Raw genomic sequence first — 25,013 nt, 5'->3', positions numbered from 1 at the left:
ATAAAAACCGGCGTCCATGTATATATTTACAAAACAAACAGACGATGTCAGTTTCCCATTTTTTTGCAATACAACTTGCATAAATATAGGCATCATTTCGCCATCATTTAAAAAAATAAATATCAAATGTAGGCTATTCCACTTTGAAGTCCTCAAGTTCACTTCAGCTCCCGTCCGCCTTGCGTCCCAATAATACACCTCCTTTTGCAAATACGGTTTCACAGAAAGGCCAAATTATTGTTGTTGTTTTTTTTTTTTTTCCACACGTAAATATATACTAAAATAACAAACCGTGGCAAATAAGCAAACTATAGGAACCTGAGAAATAACATGTAAATCACATATAATGGGAGATCTTTTTCAAACCAGCATATGAAATTATCCACAATGCATCAAAACAAAAAACAAAAAAAAAGATATAATACAATACTAATCTGACAAACGTGTGCTGTAGAGAGAGTCTCAGCCTGTGTGAGGCTGAGAAGGCGGTAGCAGCTTTTTCATTCCGACTATACGGTGGCACTAGATCCGGTTTGGAGTAAAGGTTATGGGGGTTAAAACATGAGGCTAAAAGGTGGTGTCCGTACTCGCCTTATAGTCAAAGCAATTGTGACACCTACCTGCAGACCATGGAAATTAAAAAAAAAAAAAAAATCCCACACGATCAAATGATCAATTCCCTCCACAAACCCAGAAAACACAAAGTTTATCAAGCTGGCTTTACCCAAAACACCTCTATACTGCAAGTGCTTATTAAAATCCCCATTGCTTAATTGCCAGTAAAAACCTATAGTCCTATATGCTATCCAGCGGCATTTACGCTTTGAATGTGCGTAAGGAAAGTAACCACCACCACAGCAACCTCACAGATATATTAAAGTGCAAATTTGCACTTGATGAATGCAGAGCAAAGTAACTGATTGTTTGCTTTTGGCTGACCCTGTGTAATTATAATTATCCAAAGCTGAAAGATAAGGTTTGGGGCCCGCGCGTGCACATACATACACACACACACACACACACACACACACACAAACACACACACACATCAGAGGGGACATTTAAAATATAATTCCTGCTCAAAGTTATGGCAACACGTCTCTGCTTTTTGAATTCCCAAGTTGCCACTGTATTGGTGTGTGTGTGTGTGTGTGTGTATGTGTATGTGCGCGTGCGTGACTGCGCGTGGTTAGGCTGAGGTGAGGCCTGTCCTTATGTGGTCTTATTTTAATGTCTATATCTGCAGGTGTACTCTTACACATTTGTTTACAATAGGCTTTACTTATTATATCCCTATCGTTTATAATGCGAGCCAGCTGCAATTGAAAATCCCGCCGCATGTTACTTTAATTATTTAATGAGATTCAGAGAGATCAAAATATGCATATAGTTTAAAAAAAAAAAAAAAAAAAAAAAAAAAGAAGGAGGACGATTATAAACTGATCATTCCACAAAAATAACTGCGCTGAAAACGAATTATAGGCCATAGTACACGTTCATTTGCTTAGACGGTGCAGTAAATTGTCCATCTTAATAAGTCATTTAGTCTCATATTTACTCCTAAAATCGTATTGATCTTAAAACAAGTGAAAACCACCCAGTAGTGTGAGATAATGCCACTTGTTTCTCATGCAAGACTGCTTGAAACAAGTCTTCATTTTGTTGAAACAAGGCAAAAAAAAAACCAAAACAAAACAAAACCAAAAAAAAAAAACAACAGCCAGATCATCCAATGGCATCAGGACTTTTTTTGGAGCGATTTCCCCCTCACGTGTTTTAAGAAAAAATACAACCTCAAGATTCAACACTAGATTAAATAAGTTTTCAAAATGGTTTATCATTTCTCAGCAGCGGTACCGCGTCGTTATTACGTACCTTTCTTTGCCTCTAAATTTGCGGGTCTGAAATGCTGTTGTTGCTGCTGCTCGACAACAACAATCTGGTTTGGGTTATTTTTAACGAGGGGAGAGTCTGGCCTGTGTTTGGGGTTTGTGCTCGCCTCCAGAGAGCTGAGACCCTCGTTTGCAGCAGCAGCGGCGGCGGCGGCAGCGGCGGCGGCAGCCAGACTCACTCCAGATGAATTAGTGTACCGCAGGATCCCTTGGCCCTGCAGGGGGCTGAAGTTGCCATAGTTTGTGTAATTGCTATAAAAGGGAGAAGTGTAATAAATAGGTCTTCCAAGGATGGAGGGGGCCGGGTAGAGGGAGGGAGAACTGGAAGCCGGGGAGGTGGTGGAGGGCGTGGGGGGAGTAAGGAGGCCACCGCTGGAGGAGGGGCAATTCGGTTGCCCGGGCTGCCCCAGTTGCTGTTGCTGATGCTGCTGCTTTTGGTCTGAGGTAGCAATCTCCGCCAGCGACCACAATTTGGGCTTGACTGTAGGGTTTTGAGGCGCCCCCGATGAAGGTCTGCTGTCAAGGCATGAAGACGATTTATTGGTGTTAATATTGTTGCTATTGACGAGGCTCCGGGCCAAATCCTCGCGTTGGTTGTGGAGATGGTGGAGATGATGGAGGTGGTGGTGTTGATGGTGTTGGTGATGACTGAGAACCGGCGCTTCGACCCCCGTTAGAGGTGATGATGTGACGGGTTTAGGGGAGAGCTGGAACCGCGGCGGGTTGTGGTTCTGGTCCTCGCTGTCCTCCTCGTCGCATTTGTCGCCGCTCTGGTCAGAGCCCAGCTCTCCCACACGACAGCTGACCTTCTCCCCGTCAGACTCCGCCGAGCAGGAGTGGTCCGTCAGAGTGTCAACGTGCAAGCTGATACCTGAGAAAAAGAAAAAAAGAAGAAAGAGAAGAAAAAAAGAAATAAGAAAAAAACATAGTATGTTAGAGAAAAGACATATAGAGAGGAAGAACGAACGAAAAATGGCTAAAAGAGAGGACAAAAAGAAAAGAAACTGACAGTAGACACGTCTCTTATTTAATTAATGACAAATATTATTCTAAAAGAAAAAAAAGAGCAGCTGAGAAGGTGTGAAAATGAATGCTCTCAAACTTATTTTGCGGTTCATGTATATTCCACCTTCATGTGTATTCAAACCAATCAGTTGTGTGTTTTACAACACACCTCAATAAGAAATCAATTATCTACATCACGTCTAAAACTAGCCTCTTTTTATGTGATAATAATGTCTTTTTTTTTACATAATTAATGACATTATTAAAATGCAATCAAGAGAATACTTTGTAACATTAACAATGTAATTTCGTTGAAGTAACTTCTGCACTCATGGTGATTGTATGTGTGTCTGCAGTGACATGTCATCAATAATAACAATAAACTCTTCACCTGAACAGGTCTAGTGTTGGTTCTTTAACCAAGACCACATTTTCATTTAAAAAATAAATAAATAAATAAAAATAAAAAGCAATCAACATAGTAAATAAAATAATAGATAAAGCCAGATCTCTTGCATGAACTAAAACTATTATAATACATATATGCCTATTAAAACTTGTCAACTTTCTCATTTTCTTTCAATATAGATAATTTATATATAATATAATATAATATTCAAACCAGATTATTTGTATTAGAAATTATTTCATCATTTCATGTCCTAAATGTATTATTGCTGTAAACAACTAATAAAGTAAATAAAAGGGGTCCACACTTCCCCTCCTTCTCACCCCCCATCCTACCCTCAATTGTTAAATGGATCATTGGCTCGGTCGCCAGATTATAGCCCACCTTCATCCTCCGCTGAAGCCTCGCTGTTATCCAGGGTTTTGTCAGAGCGCTCCACCTCTTTCCTCTCTCCGTCCCCGTCCTCCTCGTCCTCGTCTTCGCTCTTATTCCTGGGCGCCCATGTCATCTTGTTCTCCTTCTTGAGCCTCCTCCTGGCGTTGGCGAACCATGTGGATACCTGCGTCAGGGTCATCTTGGTGATAATGGCCAGCATGATCTTCTCCCCTTTCGTCGGGTATGGGTTCTTCCTGTGTTCCTGCAGCCAGGCCTTCAGGGTGGCCGTGGCGTCCCTGGTGGCGTTTTTGCGGTACGCCGGGTCGTTGAGTTGGTAGGGGTACCCTGGACTCCCGTATGGGTGGTAACTTAATGCCCCGGCCATGCCCGTCGTGTGCGCGTCATATGGAGAGCTCTGGAGGAAAGTTGAAAAAAGTCTTAAGTCTGCCGTGTGCCTTCTGGTACCTAGTTTTAAAACTGTGTTTTCCCTTAATATTATTTTAAAGGGTGACAGTAATGTAGGGTTTGTAGTAAGGTGACTAATTTAGAAAACAAATATACTGTATGCTCCAAAAACAAATATTAAAAAAAAATCTTAAAACTCGTGAAACCATGGATTACATTCTGCTGCTTAAAACAATCGACTCATGATTTTTGGAGACCTGTTGGAACAGGTGAAAAGTGACTATACAGTTGTATAAATACATTGTCAGGTTTTATCCCCACTTTTTGTTTTCTATTAAAAATATGATTTAAATATTTTGTTGTGTATGTTTTTTTTTTCACAAAGTAAAAAAAAAAACTAAATCTGCAATCTGTGTAATTGCAAGCAGGGACACTGAACACACCGTGTGGAAAAGCAGGCCGCACAAAAGCATAAACTAATGCTTAACTAATAGTTAAGATCATTATCGGATTAACTAATAACAGGGCTCCAGTTAATATAGCTGTTAAGGTCATAAAAGGGATATTTCAATTTTCAGTAATCACCTATTAACTTCCTAATTTTCTTTCGGTGGCTGCTTTTTGTTTTGTTGTGGCAGCCGCAATGTGTTAACATATCTTCTCTTTGCAGCATTACAAATCCCATTAGCAAATCACTTGATATGCACCTTTCCTAAAACGCTTGAAGTGCCCTGTGACATTAGCATTGCGAGTCTTGCTTTTCATGTTCAAATTCCGTTTATTCAACTCAGAATAAAGTCAATAACTTCATCCCCTGGTGATTTTAATGACTGCTGGGGAAGAAAGAGTTATAGCTTTGGTGTTATGTTAATTTCCTATGACACATAAAGTCACTGCTAAGAGACTAAACGGTTCAAATGAAAATATTAGTTAATATTCAGTTTTACATAATTAGCTGCGCAGTGAGTGTTAAGCGTTGGTCAAGCCGGTACAATTTGCAGCTCGTGCTTAAAAATCCCATTTAAGCCAAAGGGGTCAAGGATTTTATAGCAAGGACCCGACGACTAGGCCACTAGATATGAATGTATAGCAATCGTGCATTCACTAGAAAAGTTCCGCAAACACATACTGATGGCTGAATCATAACATAAACATTGTAAACCTGCGCCGGTTTAATCGCGCTGTATGTCTGTGATAGACAGTTTAACATTTTGCGCACTAAAGGCTTTAACACGCCGACACATTCACCTACTGTGAAACCTTAGAATTTTACAGAATCATACACGGATTGATGTTATATTTTACCATGTAGGATGGGAATCCCGTGGTTGGATCCGTGGAGTATGACAGTGGACTGGAGAAGCCTGCACCAGCCGAGGCGGAGAAAGCAGCCGATCCAGGGTAAGGGCTGAAGGCTGAGCCAGAGGACGACCTCGCCAAGTCTTCGTTCCGCGGGGCAGCCAGAGCCGAGGCCCCGTAAGCCGGACACGAATAAAGAGCCAAAGAGCCCGGGGGCTGGTAGAGGTAACCCTGAGGATAGGACATTGGAGAGCGCGGTATGGGTCGCCGATTCCAAAAAGGAAGGGAAAAAACGCGCAGGGCGGCGGGCAACAACAGCCAAAACAGTAAACAATCAACTCAATAATCAGCCGTGCAAACAGTCATCAGACAATGAAAATAAAAAAAAAAAGTCCTCCCTCCACAGCCCCCTTACTGGGAAAAAAACCCGAAAGATCTGTTAAAGTGCCCACATAGAGGCAATGTGGCATGCGTCTTGATCCCCTAGCGTCCGGTGTTTTTAGTACGCAGCACTATGAAGTGAGGAGTTAGCAGGGAAGGAGCCAGTGGAGTTTCAGACACACAGAGCATTGGGGGAAACTGGAGCTGTCACTCCGGCTCATCTGAATATCCCATCCCCGCCCCCTTTCTGCCTCATAGAAATGGAGCCTCGGAACAAAACCAAGACTCCACACTGCAAAAAGTAGCTAGGGTCTATGCATCTTGACTAGAGTTGTTTCGTTTAGTGTGGAGGTTAAAACAGATTTTATTTTTTTTAAATAAAATAAGAAAATACTCCAGCTAGGTGAGACTGTGACTGTTGCTAATGCAAATCGACTGGTCAACAGCTGCGGTCTGCCTTATTTGTCATCTGTTTCAGGAGGATTCACCTCACAGGTGATGCGGATCAGAATTTAAAATTGAGTCATTTTGACATTTCCTTTTTTTTTATTTTCATAATTTCGATCAATGTAAAAACGCTCATATTACGTTAATTTACAATGATATATTGGATATTTTTTGCAGTACAGGGCACAAATAGAGATACGTGGAGAGAAAAGTATACACAATTAGTTGTCCTGCTTTATAGAACTCAATCTTTTTTTGCACCACCCGGTTATTTGTTGTTATTGTTTTTAAAAAAATGAGGATGATGTGGCACAAAACGTCTGTCTGATCAAAACTTGCGCGCACTCCCATTACAACTGTACGAGAGAGAGAGAGAGAGAGAGCGAGAGAGAGAGAGGGAGAGAGATGTGGGGAGAGAGAGGGGGAGAGAGACTATAAAATGGCCAGTGCTCTCCACTTGCAGCTGGTTGTTTCGTCAGTCCGGCTATCAAACGTGGACACATCCATGAATGCGTGCGAGCACCGATAAGTGCGCGCGCGCTTCCTCGGGCAGTGAGCGCTCTGGCCTGCGGGAGGCGTAACCGGCTCCTTAATTTCCACCACTTAGCGCATCTCAAATACGCTCATCCCTTATTATTACAATTACATTCATCAGCAATAATAAAGCTGTTGTTGTTGGCTGATTGTCTCTGTATGAGGGACAGACTCGCTTCTATACAGACACTAAGCCAACCACCAACACTATTAAAGTGTGTGTGTGACTGTGTGTGTGTGTTCGCACTTGTATCAGTGAGTTTGACAGTTTTTGGTTTTTTTTGCCAGTCTGTTTGGGCAGTCACCTGTCTCCACTGTTGTGTATCTATGTGTGCGCTTTTGGACGTGTCTACATGCAAAACAGGGCATAGCCTTGTCCTTTATTATTGTGATTACAGACATTATGACCTCTGTTGGAGACAAGCGATACAGCACAGCATGTTGGAAACCTGAAACTATGACAGCGGTTTTTGGGACGGGCAGTCAAGGTGGCAACTATTGGACAGACGAGTGGGCTAGCAGTCTTCCTCATCAGCATTCATCCAAATGAATGTATTCATCCATCAGGTGCTTCCCCCTCTCTCTCTCTGCCCCCCCCCCCCCCCCCCCCTCCACCTCCACTGCAGTGTGGTCTAGCAATGTTGTAAACAGCAACACCACAATTTAAATCGGTGCAATACAGCGTGCCTGTTAGCAGGACTGACACATTTATTTATAACACATAAACACCTGCATGTATTATGGTGTGCAAACGATCTTTTACTCCTTAAAGATTACTTATGTGCGTCCACACACATTATAATCATTATACAGTGCAGTTTTGTTAATTAATACACAATATCCCACAATGCCCTGTATTCTAATCCAGACTTAATTACAGCCGTAATGGGGGCAATTTTTCAATTTAGGCTACACTTACAGAGGAGACACGGCAATGTTATGACTATTATACGTCTAATAGGGCATATTGTTATCACATGCCTGTATGTATTAAGTACAATATTGCCAGGATTTTTTTTTATTATTATTAAACACCTACATTTAATACCAAATAAAATAAAGCATATTTAAAGAAGTCTATTGATCATGTTTTTTTTAAACATTATAACTTCTATTCTTATTTTGAAGATGATACTATCATTGACACTCCAAATTAGCCACAAAGTTAACTGTATAAAAAGCTTTGACAGTACTGCATACTCTGTTACATCTTATAGAGCTTCATTGTAGGAAAATGTGTCTGAATACATTATAACACAGCAGTCAATGTGTTTAATTATGATATTATAGTAAAAACAGGTATAGTATATTCCCCATTTCCATCTGGTTACTGAGAAATTAAACATTAAAAACATTAAAAATAGTTTAGGTAGTTGTGAACTTGTTTAAGAAGCAGGTCTGACCGTATCCTGGGACTGGGCATGAACAACTTTATGAGAACATCAGAGAAAAAAACCCAGAAAAACATCCAATATTAGTGTCAGATAGTCCTCGACATGCATGGCTGTATAAGCAGATACTTCCTGTCCTAATAATCTCCATTGTTTCCAGTCTGAGAAAAGTTTCCTTCTTGTGGCATATGGAGCATTATTATATCTTCATATTTATATCATATGTCTCCTATTCAGGAAATGGTTTGTATTTTTAGGATAATATAACCAGTGTCTCTGTTTCAGGCAGGAGTAATCAATCTCAGAAGAGTAAATGAGTAGTCTTATTATAGATTGGGTCCAGATATGGCTGACTGGGAGTACTGTTTGGCCCACACCAGGGGGCACTGTCTCCTCTACACACAGACCATAGGCTAACCATCAGTACTGTACCTTCACTGTGAACGTGAGTGTGTGTGTGTGTGTGTATGCGTGGTCTGTGTGTTCATTTGTATGAGTGCAAGTGCATACAATGGTGTGTGTGTATATGTGTGTGCATGTAAATGTCTGCGTGTGTCCATATGCATATTGTCAGCGTGAAAGTACACCTGTGGGCCTGTTAAGGTGTATAACTTTGTGTGTGTGTGTCGTGTGTGTGTGTGTTGAACTCTGCAGTAGTACATTCCGGTCTCAGTTTCAGAGTCAGGCTGGTGCTCCTAAGATATTTTAGTCCCAGCCTGATGGAGATATAGGAGATGGGAGAGAGGAGAGAGACAGACAGAGAAGCAGACAGACGGTATAGAGAACACAGAGACAGTAAAGCAGACAGATGCAGCAAGACAGAGAAGCATCAGGTCAGACAGACAGATGTAGAGTTAGACAGATACTCTCTCCTTATTATCAGCAGTTTAAACTATCATAAATTAGTCGTAGAAGTGACTGTTAAAACTGTGTAAAGATAACAGTTTTGTTGGTGATGTTAAGATGAGTGATGACAAGTTATAAACATGGAGGGAAAAGAACATCTTGATCAACAGTATATACTGTACTTTTTTGTCTATTTTACTGACCTTATATATAAAAAGGGCATGAATGTCTGAGAGCAACACAATTTGTATCCTTGGAAAAATTTCGTTTGACATTTTTTAGTTGATAAAAATTACTTTTTCCCATTGATTTTCTTTTTAATTTTGGAGAATTTGCAAGCCATCCACAAAAATACACCTTGCCTTAACACACACATTTAAAAAAAAAATAAAATTCTGTGTTAGATTTATATAAAATCCCCCCCAAAAAATTAGCTTTTAATATTTGCTAATACAACAAAAAAAAAATCAAGACACACAAAATACATATGGTTGTTTAAAGGACAGAAGTAGCTTCACTGCCTCTACTCACTCATAATAACTCCATACCAGATCCAGTCATTTTATGAAAAATGTCATCCTTCATAAATGAGGGAAACAGCTATTGATTTCTCATCTGTTCACTCCCTACAGAATTTACTACTGAATAATGTAGAACTGGAGGAGTTGCTTGTATTGCATTAGTTGATGATTGCTAACTGCTAATCCTTTTTGATATTGAGTAAATTGCCCAGAGTTCAACTGAATATCTAAAGGATTTCACTATGATGTCATGCCCTTTGTTTATTACACATATGACTAAATAAGTATTGATTTTAAATATTTCATATGCTTTTGAACCTCTGGAGTGCAGCTGTTATGAACAATTTGTATTTTATCAACTTATATGACTTGCATTGAAATAAAGGGTTTTGTGTGTTAACTATGTGGGTGTTTAGGGGTAATGTGGGGTGGAGTTGGGGCAAATCTGCATGTATGTGTCTGTTGTTCTATCACTGTCTAACTAGATGATGCATTGCTAACAGTGCGGTGTTGTAGCAGCATGATTAAGGCCTGAGCCTGGCTGTTGCTCACAGTAACGACTGCCTCTATGTCATTGTGACTTATCAGAATGGTACACTGAGTTTGTCCACCTTGAAAAACTATTTTGTCTTTTTGTCTGTATCTCTGTAGCTTCGGGCTCATCCTTCAGATTTTTTTAAAATTTTTTTTATGGAGTGAGGTGTTGTGCTCATCTTTGCTGGAGAAAGTCTTAATTTCACATCAGTCGAGAGTAGTGTGCATTATGCTCTTACCACGTGACTACTTACTCTCCTGAAACACCCAAAAAGCTCTAAACGTTTCATCCTCTGTGGGCTGGTGAGAGAATGTTCAGTATCCCAAACTTGCACAAAGCACAGCGCATGTGTGTTTGTGTGATCGTGTTTGTGCGTGGGCGTGCAGAGAGAAAGAGAAAAACTGCATTGTGATCTCTCATGGTCTAACTTAGTTAGCCGAGCAGACTTTCTGTCAGCTTCATGTGATCAAAACCACTTCTCCAAAACTCTCGAGATCAATTAAAAAAAAAAAAACGTCAAAATGTTACACGTGTCTTTGCGTATATGTCATTACAACAGTGTCACATATGATGCATTTTGATACAAAGCACTTCTAGAATTGATCCCCTCCCCCCTTTGGGTTTTGTCACGGAAATGTCTTTGGTCTTTTTTTTTTTTGTACAATGGGGGAGGGGTCAGTAAGGGGAGGGAGTAACTGGGGGGACGAGGGGTTGGGTGGCAGACTGGCGACAGGCCGTCATCTCTCTCCCCGCCTGGCATCTGCCCACTGCTGCCAACCCTCTTCTAATCAGCAGCCGTCCATGTGCTTGGCAGCAGAGGGGGTTTCAAATCAGCCCCTCGCCCCGAGTTAAAAACCCTAAGCTCTATCACTTTGTAAACGGGTACCTTTAGGGCGACTGAAGCAGGGATGCCTCTGATGTGCTGAAGTGGAGAACATCGGTTGCCACGTTGCCTCGAATACGTTATGCTGCTAGCACTGTTGTTGCTGTTGTTCTTGTTCTTGTTTATCTTTTTTTTTTTTTTTTTTTTTTTTTTTAAAACCAAAATCACAAGGCAGCTCTTTCTTTAGGTTTGATTTGTTTAACATGCTGCTAACTGACATGGATGTTGGGAAAACAGTTCTCGGGGAGGAAAGTGAAACAGTAAACCGATGGGCTTGAAGTGTAATTCCTCTTGAAAAAAGCAGGCAACAACTGCACTTGTAGTGAAACACAAGTTAGCTATAGTATTTTGCTTTATTCTGACATGTTGTCTGAATTGGTAAGACAAGGAGAAAGATGTTTCTGCTTCCTAATTCATGGCTGAAAACAAACTTCTTGCACAAGTGCTGTCTTGGAAACCACAAACATTACATTTTTTTGACAAAATACTGTCTTGCAGATTCCAAGTGTATGACAAAAAGGCTTACAATGAAAACTTCAAATATGATGACACTGGGGCCATTAGGCTTACATCCCAATCATTATATGGAACAAAAAAAAAAATAGATAAAAATGAATTTTGCGGTGTATAGCATGAAACTACATGGCTCATTCATGTGTGGGGTGGAAGGTGGTGGTGGTGGTGGGGGGGATTAAGGTGGGATGGCTGTTGGCTTCAGAAGTAACAAGCACAAAGAATGGGCTATGTGGAAGGGGAAGAAGAAAAAAAAAATCCACAAATTATAGGAATTATGTGCAGCATGGGTTTCAAACACACACACATCCAGACAAGCTGATTGATGAACCAAACGAGTCGCCGAAAATCAAAGGGGGGAAATAAAGGGAGACACAAAGGGGGAACAATTTGAAATGGACTAACCCTCTCTGGTGGCTCTGTAGCCAAGGGTCGGACAGATAGGGTTGCCTAGAAAGAGTCTGCTGACAGCCAGTGTCACTGGGCTTTGTAATCATTGTGCTGGACCTGATAGGGTTACTAGCGGCTAATCCAGGCTGACCTTGGTTAGGTGCCCTGAATGAGGATGGCTTTGTACAGTTGGGACAAGCTAACAGTATGACGGTGATGCTGACATATAATGTCTGCGTGGGGACTTGCCACCACAGCTCTTTTGTTGTGCTATCGAGTTGCAAGTCTCAGCCACACACACAAAAAATGTTTTTCTCTTTTCGCTTTGGATGGAAGAAAGGTGGCATTTAAATTGTCGCTGGGGAGAAGGTAAGGTTGTATCTCAAGGTTCGAGAGGTCAGCTCTTGTGTTGGATGGTGTTCGAATGACTTCAAAACAAATCCTATCGTGATGAAATTTCATGTTGTTGCCACGTAATCGCCCGTGTGTGTGCTACCACGTATGTGTGTCTGCAGCAGATGTGATAGAAATGCCACCTCACATCGACAACATGTTCCTACAAATAGTATCTCTAAGACAAGGCCAAACTGATACAGCTGCATTCCCCCCCTCCAATGGAAACATGTTTTTTCACAAAACTGACATTCTTCAGGAGAAAAAGGGGAGCGAATTAAGAAAGTTTGTTTATCTAGATATACACTCAGACTTGATGTCACTGGCTCAACTATGCAAATAACTAATAATAAAATCTAACTAATAGCATTTTTTAAAATTTCTGCATATTACTAATTAGGGGTACCTAATTAGGAGAAACAATAATTTTATATTGACTAAAAATGTACATAAGCTATGCCACATAAAAACATGTCTCCTCCTTTCTTTTTTTTTTTTTTTTAAATTTTAAACAAATCTTGCACCATCTAATACACAAGATGATACAATATTAACCAGAAAACCCACAGAATTATTACTTTTGTAAGACACTGTATCACATTGATGAAAGAACAGGAGAGATGGAGAAAACTGCATTTTATGTCAGGCATCATATAATACACACACACACCAGCTTGCATCTGACGTCCACATATACACATCATCTCAACAAAACACACACACACACACACCTTCAGGCTCCAACCGGTGTGAAGGCAGTAGAGAGAAGGCATCCTTTCCTTTCTTCCTGCCAGGGAGAGCTGTAAACGGGAATGGGATTCCCATCCCCTGGAGCCTGCTACTAATCCACAACAGGCCCACTGCTGGATTACTGGGGACATCAGCTGACATGCCAGCTAGTGTACACACATGCACACACACACACACACACACACACAGGGGTGCAAACACACGTGCACACTCACCTACACACACACACACGAACACACATTAGTGCATGGACACATTTATGCCAGCCACACAATATGTGCAACGTATACACTCACATACATGCACATCAGTGGTCATGCATACAGACGTGGATGGAGACACACACACACCAAATGTATACACAAAAACAGACAAATCACACACATAATCAAGACCTGGAATGCAGCTCATAGCTTTAATACATTGGCAGGACAATATAGAGATTGCCATATTTCTACAGTCAGGAGTTGGCAGTAATGGCTAAGACTGTCCTCTATTGTCCCTGCTGGTCTGGATGCTGATTGATGTATATGCAGTCCCTCACAGTGCAATTATACACATCTATCCTGCATTGTGTGTGATTATGTGCTTTGTAATCGCTGTGATTACTTTTGTAGCTGAGGTGGAGTTTTAAACTAATCTTTCTGAAACTGCAATTCACAAAATATGTCTTTGTGTCTCCTGTCACCCCAACCACGAGGCAAAATATGAAATGTCAACAACAAATACCCCCGGAAATCAAAATTAGAATCAAGTGTATTGGTCAAAATGTATTGATGTATAGAATTTGAGGTTGGTTGTCAATAGCTCTCAGCGCTACATCATACAAACTGAAAGATAAATAGATATAATTATGTGTAACATTAAAAATATTATGTGAAATATGCATTTTACACCAATACCTCATAATTTTACATGAATATTTGTTCCTTCAGAATATATACTCATTTTATTGTACTTTTGTATACCTCAAAATGACATTCTTTACATCAGTGCCAAAAATACCCATTGCACCCATCACAAGTCATTTAATATCTGATTTCTACCATGGTGCATCATGAGAAGCTGCTGAGAAGAATCACATTTACAAGCTTCTGTATGTTATGTTAAAAAAAAAAATGCAGAAGACACAAGCAAACAATGATGTAATGAAAAGGATAATATAATTTTGTCAGCTCCTGTTTGTAATGTGCAAACAAGCTTTTTTAAACAAATTACAAAATACTGACAGACCAAGAGTACATTTTCACACAACAGATCAACCAAAAATGCATCAGTATCTTTGTTTTAGGTAATGTTGGGACAAATGCACATATTATCCATTGATGTTATTATTTATGTTAAACCTTTGCTTTTTTATATAATCTGCATTATGCAAATTTGCATTCGATTTCACAAAAGTTATCGTATCATTATTTAATAATATTTATAATTCCATATTTAAAGTAGTTTTATTGGATGTCCAATTTTAATGAGTTTAAAAAAAAAAAAAATTGGCACTTGTTTGGAAGCTCAGATGCAGCGCTAAGTCAGTATTGCTAGAAAATATCAGCTCCAACACACAAATCAGCTGTAACGCATTTCAAATGCAGTCAGGTAAATCTCAGCCCATGATTAGGTCAAGCGTGGTGGCGGTATTTGTGGTAAACACTGTTCCGCTCTGGGGGCTAAACGTTTGTGTCAGTAAAGAATAATTACACCCTTCGATGTTGTATCTATCGTGTTAATCTTGGTCCACAGCAGCCACTTTATTCTCTCGTTTGTTTAATAGCTCACTAGCAGCTTTATTGTTTCAAAGTGCTCAATAGCAAACCTGTAAATTCTCTGTTCAACATTTGCCCCCGTGGCGTTGTGGTTCACCGGTGCTGAATGTTGAAATAAAGCAAACAGTCATTGATCTGCAATCAAAGATCCAGGACAGGAGGTCATTTACATGTAGAGAGGGGAGCCATTAGGAACTGTGCTGCAAGGCATGTGTGGAGTTAATTTCATTTAGCAGGGGTTTGCTGGCATTATCGACTTACCTGCACTAGGTATATGTTGCAAAAAAAAAAAAAAAAAATCACTAAGCTGTTCTAAAATATTGTGTGCAGTAGTACTAGATGCTGTCTGTTGCTAATTAGAAATGGATGTGCATGTGTGCTGTTCACAACAAAGCCAAGTTAATTATCTGGGGACCAAGAGAAAGAGACAGGCTTTATACTGTGGGCCTTGATATGAGGCAAAGGAATCAGATATGAGGCAAATGGCTCTTGAAAATTAGGCACAACCACTTATTGGCAGTTGGTCAAGTTTGCAACTGTCCCAGGAGTCCTGAGTGCTTATGCAATGTGTTGCAGCTTCTGTTAAAATTTGATGATTAAATGGGCAAATACTTCCTAGATTTGTAGACTGAGAGTGGGGCCTGTTTATTTTATTTATTCATAGCGTGAATATGAATAATTTACTGGTCAGCAGTTTTTGTCAGTTTATTGTGTGTGGCAGGCTAAAGGTTTGTGATTTCTACATTTGGCACTTTTCCACTGTATTGACAGCCGCCAGCTCAGTCAGGGGCATCTCACTCTATTTGCTTAGAAAGCAGGTCCGTCACTTTGGATGCTGGTTTAACAGGTTGTCATCATCTTGTGAAAATAAAAAAAAAAACATCTCCTATGTTTAATGGCTTTATTTTACCTGCATGTTTCCCACCCTTTAAGAAGGATTTTTATCATTTGCTTAGTTCCAGACAACAATTACATTTGACAATGCCAACAGAAAAGAAAAGTTCTTTGCTGGCAAATACTAGTTTTATAACTTATTTCAGTTTTGCAAGCTAAAGCTAGTTGATTTGGATGTAGATCTAATGTTTTATTTTGGTCACCTGAGCCTCAATTTGCTATTTAAAAGAACTGTTGTTGTTGTTGCCTTGACTTGTGAAAAATAGGCCTATATATTGTTTAAGTCATTTTTGTCATGATCTGGTTAATCTTACTGTCATCACAAAAACAACAAAGAATTGTATCCATTATTTTCGAGCCAGCCCGCATAGAAAGAAGAAGAAGAAAAAAAACAAAACAAAACAAAACAAAAAAAACAAGTCTAAGAGTATATTGCCGAGCAGTGTTTTGAGCATGCTAATATGCTCATAATGACAATGTAACCATGTGTGACACGATCAGTCACATGCTGATTATTGCACAAAGTCTGTCCAAAATGTAATGTAACTTAAAAGAGGCTTGTGTTTTCTGTATAGTATTATGAATTTATGGGAAAAAGTGTTATTGTTAATAATGTAGGGGATAGTTTTATACAATGCCAGTATCATTGTTAAGTCAGTAACAGTAAATTTCCAGTAGGTGTCAGTGTCATCAACATCAGGGAATCACCAAAGTCATTAAGACATGTCATCTGAGAACCATGATTATCTGTCCAAAATTGTTTGCTGATCCATCACGTAGATGTTGAGATATTCCACTGAATATGAGATCATTTTGACCTGCTAGCGGCACTGGATGAAAAGTCAGGGGATCACCAAAGTAAGTGGAGTCTACCACTAGTACCTACCATTTGCTGTCATAGCGAATTATTGTCGTGACCACATCTCCTTTTATCTCCTGAACAACAAAACATCCCGGCCAGGATGCAACTGGGTTGAGTGTGTTTGGACAGCGGGAGAAACACACACAAACATGCAAATCCATCACAAAAGTGCAACAGTTCAGTTTGTTCTGTTTAGTTTGTCAGTCATTGGTTTGGCAACAGTTTTACTAAGGCTGTAGTCAACCAAAGGAAATCTGTGTCGACTGAAAATACCTACTCTTCAACCAATTGGTTGGTTGATGGGGCGGGGGGGTGATGTTTACGTAATATAGTAGCCTAAACGAGTCAAGTTAGCTCTCCAAGCTAACGCGCTAACGACATTGCGTAGTTAGCATGCATCTAGTCTCAGTCTCTGCAACATTTTTTGCCAATTTTTTTCCCTCTTCTTTCTGTTTTATGGTGGGTGGCAACCAGTGTTATGGTGCATTACCGTCACTGACCACATTGGAGTGTGAAACAGTCTCAGCCGCAGTTATCTAGCCCCACAAATAAACACAGCGCTATCTTCTCGCTAAACTTTCAGGGGTTGTCCGACCAATGAGAATTTGGTCGGACAGGAGCACGTCAACCAACCAATCGACCAATCAACAGGGAGACTGCAGCCCTAATTTTCACTTGATCAACATTATGAAGAAAAGTGAGAAATACAACAAACATGACATCACACTCATTTTAATCCTAACCAACATACTGCTCCCTTTTAACAAGTGACATTTTAAATTTGTGAAAAACAGGTTGGCAGACAGAGAGACGGTTTCCTTTGCCCTGTTTTCCTCAGTACTACAAGTGTCTTCTCTCCTACACTCAGTCAAGGTCAATTGAGTTCTCCAGTCTGTTATCAGTGTGTTTTTTTGATGGTATAGTGGAGATAACAGTGTAGTCAGAAAAGATGGAAGGAAGCAGGAGATCAAGAACTGCTGGTTTGGAAATAATTACTGCACCTTCTCCACATAGCAACAGATTTATTTCTAACCTTTAACATACTGTATTTCAACACACTCAGCTGTGCCCAAGGTGGTTAGCAGCAGAGGGTGGATTTATTGGGTTATAGGTTTGGAAATAGCTTGAAGTGTTTGACCGATTTTACAGAAAAATAAATATGGATTTTAAATATTTGTTGTCCTTTTCTGTTTTGATTTCGCTCAGGATAATGAGGATGATGACTTACTGACATAGATTCAGAATATGGTTAAAAAAATCAAAAGAACTTGGTAAGTTTTAAGCCAAAACAGTATAACAAGGAAATGGAAAGACATGTCTGATAGTGGTGCAACGGATCGTAGTTGATCCGATCGTCCTCGACGGTTCGGCACTCATGTGAACCGCGGATTAATTGCAAAATTTAATGTCCCATTTAAAACAAAGTAAACAAACTGCTGTTAGTACAAGTCATGGACAGAAAGCGCGTTGCTTACAGGGATTCTAAAGAGCAACGACCAAACCAGCATCTAACGGGTCCGAAGTGACATCTGCAGGTATGTTAACATACTGTTAAATGTGCTGCAGCTGAGCAGCTAATTAGTGATCTAGCTGCATTTAAGACCATGGGCAAAAGTCCTTGCTGTAAGTGTTTTACAGAATATATGGAAAACAAAGTTTTATTTGTCTCCCCTTTTTTTTTCTTTTTGCCGATCCGAAAAATGATCTGATCCGTGACTCAAATCCGTGATATGATCCGAACCGTGAGTTTTGTGATCTGTTGCACCCCTAATGTCTGATAGTCTTTACACCAAGTCTCAGAGACTCATCAGATGTTTTGACACTAGCTATCAAATAATTCCTGATAGCTGCCTTCAAGATGTAGTTACCTATTGGCAACATCACAGATGAGAAATGACTGGTGCCAAACTGGCTGCACTTTGGGGATGACAATCCTGTTATATCCAAGCCACAGCCCTGTATGTTTTATTATAACAGAAGTCAGTAAAACTGTTGTATAAAGTGGTAGATTTGTTAACATTTTTAAAGCTTTGAATAGGTAACAATGCCATGGGGGCCAATAAGGGTCATTCTGATGATGTTATACTATTGAATGTGACCACAGCCAAGTCTGTTACCATTACCAGAGCGTTACCCGCTACAAAAGTAAAACAAGAGGGGCCTTGATTTTTATTGAATAAGCTATTTTTTGGTGTTGTTTTGATCTTCAATTTGTGTATCTTGTAGTAAAAAACAAAATAAAGTAAAATAGATGTCTGCCATTTTACAACCACCACAATGTACAAACACACACAACCACATACACTGTAATCAGGACTTGCCTCAGTCGATAGGATCATCACTAAAAAGTACCGACAACACTTTGGCGGACCTCCATCTAACCAGACCTTTTCCCATCAAGGCACGATTATGTGACTAGCCCCGAGTTACTAGCAATAAAAGAAATGTCTCTCTTCTTTATTACATCTTCCAATCGTGAACAATGGAACGTTTGCCTCTGAGCCATTTATTCAGCTCTGATGTATGATTAGCACAGGGCAAATCAATACCATGTTGGATGATCTTAACGGAAAAGTACTGTGATTTCCCCTCCGTCACAGGGCCAAGCGCTGATATTTGTCTGTCAGCAGTGACATGCTATCTCTGGAAGGGGCACTAGGGCCAAAACACAGGTATTGATCCTGTCAACATTGATGGCCCTAATGGTATGGAGGATGAGGGGAACTGCCTGCCACTGGAAATGTAATGCACTGTATGGAATGGCCTCCTGCACCGGTGGAAGGAACATGATGTTTATCTGTTTTTATTGTGAATTATACTGGAGGTCACAAAGTGAATACGCTAACAAGGATAAACTTGAATGATCATGACTTGAGGAGAATCTTTTTTTCTGTATTGGTAAACACACCAAGAGAAAATGTGCTGCTCAGCTCTGCTCATATTTTGTTGGACCATTAATGATTATGATTAAATTTTAGTATTTTTCTCCAGATTTCTTCAGTTTAATTCAACAATAAACTTTTGTTTGTCTGTTTTTCTTCCACGGTACAGCAGGTTTTCATCCTCTGCTGCTCCTAAAGGGAATATAAAAAGGTACCACCACCACTTTAGAAGAATGAGAAAATCTCATGCATGTTTCTGTGTATGCTTGTCCACTGGGACCAATGAGTGCAGGTTTATAGTTACACATGTTGTGCTTTAAGATGAGGCATGTATTCCTGTGATTGTAACATGATTTACATACATTTCTGTAGTACAGAAGACAGTCACATATCAGCTGAAACTCTGCTTGCTCCCTTGTTTAGTGAAGGTCAGTCCATTATAATAAAGGCAGTGTCAGTAGGGTTCTTACTCTTTGACTTTGCTTATAACAGAAGAAGAATGACAAAAACAAATCTTATTTATTGGTGAAACACATAGTAAAGGGTTTTGTGTTGTGTTATATTTATATTGGACACCGGGAGCTGTTGGATTATCAAGAGGGAAATGTATTTAAGTAGTATCAGAGAGATTATTAGAGGTGTATGTATTGCATGTTTGCATGCATATTTATTTTTCAACACCTTTAATATGGGACTGTAAGAAAAAAAGAGTCTTTTTACAACAGATGTCCAGCAACCTTTATCAAAAAGCCGGCAGCTGCACTCAAGAACCTTGTTGTACCCCCACCCTGTACACACACACACACACACACAACCACACACACACACACACACACACACACACACACACACACACACACACACACACACACACACACACACAACCACACACACACACACACACACACACACACACACCTTCCATTTTAGATTTACAGAGGAATAGTATGGTAAAAAGTCAAGCTAAGCAGTTAATCCGCTAGTTTGGCAGAAGTTGGCAGAAAAATATAAAAAAGGGGTCTAAGGAATTGAAACTCAACACAGGAGCCTGTGATTGCTTTAAAACAGCTGGCTTGCTGACCATTAACTTCATAATGTGTGTGTGTGTGTGTGTGTGTGTGTGTGTAGGGTGGGATGGGAGACTGAGGTGGTGACTGGCAAATAGCAAATAGTACATACAATATGTTGGAACTATTGGAACTATGCATATGCAATATGTGTACTTGCCAGTGCGTGCATGTGTTACATTAGTTTGTGTGTGTGAGTCTGTGTGTAGTCAGTGCCCCTGGCTAAGTCTCCTCAGATCTTTTCTTGTTTATGTATTCCCCTTCCTAGACTGAGGCCCCAGGAATATGCTGGGGGCTATACAGACACAGAAGAGTAGAAGGAACATTTTATTTATTCATTGTCAGGAATTATCACTCAGCATAAATATCAATACAGCCAAAGGATGTGAAGATTTGAGTTCTAATAGCATGGAAAATGATGGAGAATTGCAACTGGAGTTACAGAGGTTTCGATCTTTGATACACTGGCTTTATTTTAAAGTCAAATTTAGGTGAGAAGTCAAGTATAATTATCAAAAACAATGTGGTTTTTATGGCCATGAGGCTGCAGTTTTTTTTAAAAATAAAGTCTGTTTCTTGCTTGAATGAGACTGTGTCCAAGTTTGAAGCATCTCAGGATTTGGATCCTCAACAACAAATAGTTTTATTTCCTGTATCACTCATCACTTCAGTTTTCTTCCTGAGTCAAAATACATAAACACTGTCCTCACAAATCTTTCTAGCTACCTCCCTGCCCATTACAAAATTATGTAAACTCATTGTCTTGTTAGTCATCTGTTATTCCAGCTCTTCAAGAAAAAGCCAACATTGAGGTTAAGCTACAGTACATAACACAGAGCACAATGCCATCAGATATCTTGTCAGTCACGGACAGCTGGAAAAGGCACATGCACACAAACGCACACACTAAGATGTGCCAAGACATACTCTGAGTGCTTCTGGATAGAAACAGAGAGTGACAGTGATAGAATTTACTGCGATGGTATCAGCAAAGCAGCCATCACAGCTTTGGCAGATTGGAAGGCCATCAGGACCCATCTCCCTGGCTCTGATCAGTGTTCGCATCCTGACATCAGCCTGCGATGTTAACTCCAGGCCCTGAAAGGGGGCTATGAACCATGATCAGCGATATCTAGCCACCAGAAATAGAAATCCATTTTCCTTGCCTTGAGGAGGCGGAGCAGGAGGAGGGGGTAAATGAATATCAGTGGCCTCCTGGTCTGGTCTGGTCGGGTCTTAGTTGGGTGTCTCTCTCCCTCTGCTTCACCATGCGGGGCCCTTCAGCTGTTTTTCCCTCTCCTCTTGTTCTGAAGGTTAAAGGATTAGGAGCTGTGTTTTCAGACCGGATTGCTGTCCTGGCATGGATTTAGATTTTGGCCACACACACCAGAAACTAGAGCCCCAACACACGCGCAGGTGCACATATGTACATGCAAACACACACACCAGACCACCAGCACCACCGCTGAGCAGGAGGTTGTGGGGATTAGCAGGAAATACCACAAGATGGTGGCCAAAGCATTTTTTTCCCCCTTTCTTCATGGAGCTAAATAACAAAATGAGAACAAACCAGAGGTGCTTGTACAAAGTTGTTTTTTTCACTCCCCCCCCCCCCCCCCCCCCCCTCACCCCCCCCCCCCCCCCCCCCCCTCAGTCTTCCATCCTCCTTCCTTCCTTTGGTCCTGTCTAAACATGCTGACCAAGTGCATTGTGGCATTTCCAAAAGCAAAAAGCCATTAAATATAAACATGGTATGGGTGTGTTTCTTTTTTCTGATCTTTCAGCTTTCATTTGATTCTTTTCTGTTTTGCTTAGAAACTTATTGTGATGCCTGTATAGCCGAGCAAAGTTGTGATGAATTATTGATCGATGACAGCTTCATCAAAGCGCTGTGTTGTACACGTACTTGTCATTTCTTAACACTGACTTTACAGAGAACCGACACTAATGCGCTCATGTCGTCCATACTTGTTTACAAATTGGGGCGAGTTAGTGGACCTTTTGCATTAAAAAAAAAACAAAAAAAAAAAAAACTGTCGTCCAGGTGCTGGCGGAACTGGCCTGAAAGCATGTGCACGGAGGAGAGAGTGCGTCCGTGTGTGTATGACTGTATGTGTTTGGGTTTGCATGAGGGAACATACACCAGATTTTAAAAAATGTATGAAGAACACAGCCTTTTTCTTTCTCGACACAGAGAGAAAGAGAGCAAACGGTTCCCAGAATGCCAGGGGAAAACACAGTTCAAATAGTGTGAGGGCGAAGGGAGCAGATCAGAGAGAAAGCTGTTTGCAGTTCAGGCCTACAAGGCAATTCTTCCCCCGACTCCCAGGTGAGAGAACTCAAAGAGAAATAAACCTGAGGTACCAATTTGCTGAGTTTTGTTCAATAGATGGGAGAGTGCCTAGAGATTTTACCCTGAATGCACAGGAGCCAGGGCCAGTAAACAAAATTACTTAAGGATGGTTACATATTCTCGCTCTGTCTTCTTTCATGCTTGAAGGAGACAAGCTCTTTGTCTTTGCTCTGCCCAACTTGTGTTTCATGTGAGCGCGGGGTGATCGAGCGCGGGCGACGTGTACTCTATCGTCTCAATCTTGACAACTTCTAGGGCTGTTTTCCTTGTCTCTTTTACAAATCTTTTTTTTCACTCACCTGAAAGTGCAGACTCAAGACCTGAATGGAAAACTTTATCAAAGTAGATTTTAACTCTGGAGCGCTGCGAAACTGGGGTTTATTTACAGTACTTCTTGAATTCTCTACCACTTCGCAGGCAACATTTCTTATCAAGCCTTGAGGTTTTAGCCTATATGTAGCCGTGTGTTGATTTTTATAATGTGATGATGATTTATGTATAGACAATTGTGAATAACTTTTTCATACACCATATATTCTCCTCGGTACACAGACGGGAGCTCTGCACGTTTGAATAATTGCAGCAATGAATATTCCGCAGCGAAGATAACACACGGCGTTATTTCAAAACCCTACAGACACAGAAGTTTCATCATAACGCTCGTGATAAACCTGACTGTGACATACATCGCGGGACACCTCTTGTCCATTTTTACAATATGCTATTCCTTGCTAAACAGTGAAATGAATTCCAACACATCACCATCGCCAAACCCAGACCCCCCCCTCTATTCTCATCGGTCCCTTGGAACAATCCATTAATTCACCAAGATCACAATCTGCACAGATTCAATTATTCCTGAAACCATAACCATAATACAAAGCTATGACAGGGCTATATATTCAAACCAATATTTATTTGTAATAATGCCAGCACTCTCTCTGTCAAAGCACCAGCAGACAGGTGGAAAAGGCACCGAGCGGAAACAGGACACAAGTCTATTGAAAGGCCCTGCTGATTTATTAATGCTCACCCATTTAAAAGTCACTTCATTTTTTCCATGCCTTCAGTCTACATACAGTATTCCTATATGTATGTATGTTTGTGTTGTTGAAATACACGGTACGGTATGCAAAGGCTGTATCATTTCAACAAACTAAAAATTCACACAAGGCTCAGCACGAGATTTATATTGCTTTAAGTTTAAATATTTTGATGAAGCTTTCTGCACACCAGTGATGCTTGAAAGGCCAGCTCGGAGTTGGGCATATTTTCTTACAATTGACTGTGAAGGGGAAAAGGGGAAAAAAAAAAAAAAAAGAAAAGATAAATGGTTGTGAAGTAGAGAGAAAGTGGGTGAATGCCTCAGAGACTTGAGATGTAGAATTCAGATGTATGGTAACAGATGGCAAACCATGCAAAAATCAAAAAATAGTTTTCATTTTTCTTTGATTTTGCAGTGGTAATATTAGATGCAAATGGAAGCCATACTACAGAATGGATGGTCTCAAAGACAAAGACAAACATCGCTTGAAGTTTGCTTTCCCCGGCGCCGCTTTTTTTTTTTTTTTTTTTCTTTTGCAAAAATGAGTATTGCAGATTGCTTCACCTGTTTGTGTTGAGCACATTCATTTCTGGGAGCCGGAAACTACAGAGGAGCAGACTCCAAACAATCATCTGTCAAATGTAGAGAAGGTCTGGAAAAAAAGCCATCATTGTTTACACTTGACCAACATTACCAAAGCCACATGAAGAGGGAACAAAGTAAAAAAAAAATCTTGTGCACACACACACATACACACACATGTGCGCACACAAAGCGATATCGCTTTGGCGTATAACTCCTCTCCGAGTTGTTTGATCCTAATTGCAATATGTCTCAAAAGCCAGGTCCCGGTACTACGTAGTTGTTTTCAAGAGTGAGAGAAATTAATTCACATTGTGTGGCTGTTGTAATGTCACAGATGAGGACTGCCCTGACCTGAGCTTGAACTCATCAGTTGAAATGAAGTTGTTCACTCAGCTGTAGAAGACAAACCATAGTTGCTGCAGATTAATCAACCCCATCAGGGCGCCTGCAATAGAGGGCTCCTGCTGGAAATGGCTTCCACCCACTTCCACTTTGACCCCAGGAAATGCTGCATTAGAGGGGAGTGTGCATGAGTAAAGAGCAAGACCCTGACGTACTGTATGTATGATATACTAAATTATATAGAGACTTAA

At 40.4% G+C, this 25,013-nt stretch overlaps 1 protein-coding gene and 1 long non-coding RNA gene across 2 annotated transcripts; both read right to left on the bottom strand.

Moving 5' to 3' along the window:
• On the bottom strand, positions 1-24,560 carry LOC122987875. Its single transcript, XR_006404646.1, has 2 exons — positions 24,530-24,560; positions 1-1,744 (listed from the first exon to the last, which is right to left on the bottom strand). It is a non-coding gene; the product is annotated as an uncharacterized LOC122987875 (long non-coding RNA).
• Positions 1,750-6,087, bottom strand: irx2a (iroquois homeobox 2a). The gene is made up of 3 exons (XM_044359911.1): positions 5,392-6,087; positions 3,691-4,096; positions 1,750-2,763 (listed from the first exon to the last, which is right to left on the bottom strand). The coding sequence occupies exons 1-3, from the start codon at positions 5,629-5,631 to the stop codon at positions 1,868-1,870; spliced, it is 1,542 nt and encodes a 513-aa protein (XP_044215846.1). The 5' UTR covers positions 5,632-6,087; the 3' UTR covers positions 1,750-1,867.
• Positions 24,561-25,013: the final 453 nt, after the last annotated feature.

The sequence above is a fragment of the Thunnus albacares genome, chromosome 8 (genome assembly GCF_914725855.1).
Source record: "Thunnus albacares chromosome 8, fThuAlb1.1, whole genome shotgun sequence".
Classification (NCBI taxonomy): domain Eukaryota; kingdom Metazoa; phylum Chordata; class Actinopteri; order Scombriformes; family Scombridae; genus Thunnus; species Thunnus albacares.
This window is presented reverse-complemented; position numbering and strand designations above follow the sequence as displayed.